The 4,847-nt window shown below is 48.9% G+C and overlaps 1 protein-coding gene across 1 annotated transcript in view; it reads left to right on the plus strand.

Moving 5' to 3' along the window:
- Nucleotides 1-1,776: 1,776 nt before the first annotated feature.
- EPHB1 (EPH receptor B1) overlaps nucleotides 1,777-4,847 on the plus strand; it is a 283,401-nt gene continuing 280,330 nt past the window's right edge. The window contains exons 1-2 of the mRNA XM_006759807.2: nucleotides 1,777-1,780; nucleotides 2,012-2,076. Coding sequence (XP_006759870.2) covers nucleotides 1,777-1,780; nucleotides 2,012-2,076 — 69 coding nt within the window. The remainder of the gene's footprint in view (nucleotides 1,781-2,011; nucleotides 2,077-4,847) is intronic.

A 4,847-nucleotide genomic window follows, 5' to 3' on the forward strand; every position in this document is an offset into this window, starting at 1 on the left:
TGTGCTGGTTCCTTGGATACATGCCCCGGGGCACCAGGTGGGTAGGACACCACCACCAGCCCATACAGCACCACTGTGTGAATTTCAAAGGTGATCCTCTGAACAACTAGATATACACAGGAAAAACACACACAATTGTATATTGGATTCATACCTTCTGCCGTAAGCAAAAATGAACTCAGAAGAGATCATAGGAGCTAGGTAAGAGAAAGCTCTTTGTCACCTTGGGTTAGGCAAGGTTTCTCCGATATGACACCAAACCATAAAAGACAAAGTTGATAAATTAGACTTTATCAAAACTTAAAATTTCTGTTTGTTGAAAGACGTGGATAAAAGAATGCCACAGAATAGGAGAAAATATTTGCAAAGCATGCATCTGATAAAGGACTTGTATGCAGAATATATAAAGAACTCACCAAACTCAGTAAAAAGAAACCAAATCACCCCATTTAAAAATGGAAAAAGACTGAACAGACCCTTCACCCCCAAAGTATACAAATGGCAAATAAGCATGTGAAAAGATGTTTATTATTATTCATCATTAAGGACATGGAAATTAAAACCACAATGAGATACCACCACACACCTATTAAAATGGCCGGAACTTAAAATGACTGACCATGCCAGTGTGGTGAGGATGTGGAGGACTGGCTCTCTCCTACTCTCTCACGTACTAGCCCTGAACTGGAAACAGCAGGTAACTGGGGAGTCAAATTGCAGTGTGCCTATACAATGGGATACTACTCAGCAATAAAAAGGAATGAACTATTGATATAAAGCCAGCAAAAAAAATATATGTACTATGTGATTCTATTTATGTAAAATTCTAGAAAATGCCAATTAATTGATAGTGACAGAGAGCAGATCTGTCATTGCCTGGAGACAGTGAGTGGGTGGGGCAGGGACAGGAAGGAAGGAGGGATCCCCCAGGGTCAAGGAAACTTCTGGAAATGATGGATATATTTATCATCCTGATTGTGGTGATGGTTTCACAGGTGTAAATATATGTCAGAACTTCTCAAAATTGTATGCCTTGATTATGTGCTGTTAATTCTATGTCATTTCTATCGTAATAAAGCTGTTAAAGAAACAAAGAGGCTGTGGGTTTGCTGATCAGGAGCTGGGGGGCCGCCTTTGGGGAGCAGTCTCTTTCAAGAGGTCGGGGGGCGGGGGGTTGCAGTGGGGACAGTCAATAATAAACTGAAGAGGAAAAAAGAAAAACATGCCCTGTTCTCAGGACACGTTACTGCTACCTTCCAGAAATCTGTTGTAATAAACACCAGCATTGTGGTCACTATATGGCACCTGGTGATCTTGGCGTGTGTACTGTAGCGACCCCGATGGCCCAAGAGTCAGGGTGTCTGTCCTTCACTTAATGGCTAGAGGGAGTGGTAACCAGGAAGCAGACTGCTGGGGTCTGACGTGTGCATTTGTGTTCTGGGTGAGCCCCCAATAGAGTCTTGGGAAAGGGGGTCAGCATGTATCTGGGGTCAGGGGGCAAAGGGACCTGCAGGAGGGCCAAGTATTGGGAGAGTGGTTGGGGCCAGAGGAGGGAAGTCACCTAAGGATGTCAACACAGATGCCTGAAGGGGAGGCAGAGGATAGGAGGGCAGGATGGACATGTGCGATTGAGGAGCAGCCCAGTGGGGAGGAAGAGTGCAGAAAGAGGTGGCTACTGGGCCTGCATGGCCCTGGAAGAGCCTCTAGGGAAAGTATTGATGGAAGAAGCCGTGTCTTAGGTATAAAGTGGTGGGTGGATAGATGACTTCATCCCACATGGGTGGGTTGAGGTCTTTGGGGGCGAGAGCTGCGGACCTGGCATCGGAGACCGGAGGCCTGCCCAGCTCTGTACTGAGCTGCATGGTCCTGGAAGACCTCTCCCCTTCTCTGCTTCACAGAGGCGCCCACGGCTCCTGGCACCGACATTCTGCTCATAAGTAACTTCAAGGACACAAAGGCCACTGTCCAGCGATCCTTCCGACTGACCAGATCTTCTCTTTTTGATCCACAGAAACGTTAATGGACACCAGGACGGCTACCGCAGAGCTGGGCTGGACAGCCAATCCCACATCTGGGGTGAGTGTCAGACCCTCCATCCTTCAATCCTCTGGTAGTCCTGGGCCTGTAGGATGGCTGGGCGGGGGGGCAGTGGGGGGAGAAGGTGGAAGCAGCACCTGCCTAAAGTAGTACCTTTGTGAGGTAGAATGTAGGTGTGAATGGCTGTGTCCACTGCCCCCCACAGAGAGACAAACCAGGACTCTCAGGCTGACCATCTCTTAACAAAATGACAAAGTTCTTCAGGGAGCTGGCTCCTAGGTGGCTGGGCCATGCCTGTGTGGGAATGGTGGCAGTGGCTGCCAGTGATCTGGGGCAGATCAGAGCTCTGAGATGCCCATGGAGCTGCCAGGAGGGTAAGGGCACGAGGAGGAGCTGGTGTTAAGAAAGGCCGTGCTCTCTTCGCCTGGAGCTTGCCTTAGAGAGATGCTCTTCATTCATTAGCTGTGTGCATGCGCCTGGCCAGACCCCTTAGCTACAAAACTGGACCATCCTTGAGGAGATCATGGCCTCCTGGCGGACCACCAAGTTCACAAAGAAGCTGAAGTACATCTCTTATTTGTGGCAGTAGAGAGATTAACAGGCAGGTGAGGGCACAGAGCTGGGAGTGAGAGACTTCGGAGGGAGACAAGGAGCCTTTACGAGCTGGGTCTTAGAGAATGAGCCTGATCGGTGGTGAACAGGCAGTCTGCTGAGTAGGAGGAATAGTTTATCAAAGGGATGGAGTCATGAAAAGACAGGAGAGAAGAGTCTGCTCTGGGGCATGGCAGGGTGTCGCCAGTTCTGAGCTGGACCAGGCGTAGGTTGGAAGGTGGCAGGTAGAACAGGGCTGTGACGGCCACTGGATTTATCCTGTAGGCAATGAGGAGATCCTGGGCAAGAGAACAAAATAGTCACACTTGCTGATAAGATTGGGAGAACAGTTGAGATAAAAGCATTTAAGAGACTCTTTCAGCTGTCTTGCCTGGGTCAGAGGAGTCTAAATTAAAACGGTACTCAGAGGGCAGGTCGAGTGAAGCTAAGGAGGAAACATTGGCAGCATTGGCAATGGATGGACTGTCAGGGGAGAGGGAGGAGTTGGAGATGAAGTGCCAGTGCCTGGCCTGGAGGACTGACTAGCTGCAGGGCTTCATCACAAAGGGAGAGGATGGAGGGGTGAGTGAGCTCTTCATCCCAGCGAAGGGGTGAACCTGCTGTGGCAGGGTGGCCTAGCTTTGATATCTGTCCTGAACCTCCTGTCTCATACCCCGTGATGCACATCCTGTCCCAACAGGACCAGTTCTGCTGTAGGGACAATTCTAACTGAGCCATTCAGGTAGCAGGGCAGTCCTGACCTCACTTGTGCACACTCCCTGGGCTCTTGCCTTTCCTGGGTCCTGGTTCCCAGAATTTAGAGAAACGCACTGCCCCAGGTGCAAGCATCATGCCTTGGGGTGGGAGGGCAAGGACTAGGATGAGCTGGGTGGGGCGGGGCAGGGGAAATCCTGCTGGGAACACTGGCTAAGGAGGGAGCTCTTCCCATTTCTACTGGGGACTTTATGCAAAGCTGATGAGGTGGCAACTTTTCAGGTTGCCTAGGTATTAAGAACTTGCCACTCTTACAAATTATTTTACTGTTTGAAGGTTTGTATGTTTTCACAAGGCATTAGCATGATTTATGGTTATTAATTTACCCCTTGATTTAAAGAAGACACACCACCTGTCTTCTTTAAACTTCTGATCTCCCTTCCCAAGAAAGATTGTCCTTTAGAAAACATTCAAAGTCAAGCAATACCCTTTAGAGACAGCAGCTGGCTGAACTGTTCCCTGCTTGCTCTCCTCCCCACCGCCACCTCCCACCCCTGCTGGTTAGCAGTCACTGCTCAGCTGCAGATCCCTGAGGTCCTTCCTTTTCTCTCAGGGACATATATGTGTGTGTACATATATGGGTTTGTGTATATGTACATATGGGTGTGTATGTATGTATGTGTGTACTAGTGTATGTGTGTGTGCACATATGGGTGTATATATATCTTTATGTGTGTAAGTGTATATGTATATGTGTGTGTCTGTTTATGTATGTGTGTGTGTGTGTGTGAAGTTAAATGAGCTGATTTTATGGTATGCCTCTGTAGGCAGTTCCTAGAGTTCTAGAAATATCTTAAATGATGGGAAGGTATTGGACTAAGTGGAGAACTTCCAGGGGAGGTTCCACTGTGAAGGGAATACCCCATTTGAATGTCGGTGTTCGGTACATTAACTTCCAACACAGAAACATGCCCATGGAAGCAGGCACACTGAGGCCTTATGGGGTAGCCACCATAACATTGTGGCTATCATAACATAGCCAATCATAACATTGTTATGGTGGCTAGCATATCATAGCCAATCATAACATAGCCGAGCACCTTCAGAGCCTTTTTGGCATATAGTGAGCAGCAGGAGGGGCAGGCTGGCCCTCATCCTGGATCGAGAGGAAGGATCAAGGACAATGCTTCCAGTCCAAGCCCTCTCCCTGTCTCCCTCTGTTCTCCTCCTGGACAGCCACCTTCGATTCTGTGAATACACCAGTGGCTGCCAAGTGTGTGTCCCTGACCCAGGCTCATGTATCCAACTGCCGCATCTCTCACTGGATGCTCACAGGCATGTCACCCTCAACATGGCGCAAGCAGAATTCACCCTCCTCTCCTTCCCCACTTTCCCCCAACGTGGGCTCCATCTGAGCGCATTGTAAAGGCCAGAAACTGGAGCCACTCTTGACTTCTCCTTCATCATTTTCAGGCCTCATCTCACTCAGGCCATCCTCAGGAATG

Source organism: Myotis davidii, unplaced genomic scaffold, assembly GCF_000327345.1.
Source record: "Myotis davidii unplaced genomic scaffold, ASM32734v1 scaffold415, whole genome shotgun sequence".
NCBI lineage: Eukaryota > Metazoa > Chordata > Mammalia > Chiroptera > Vespertilionidae > Myotis > Myotis davidii.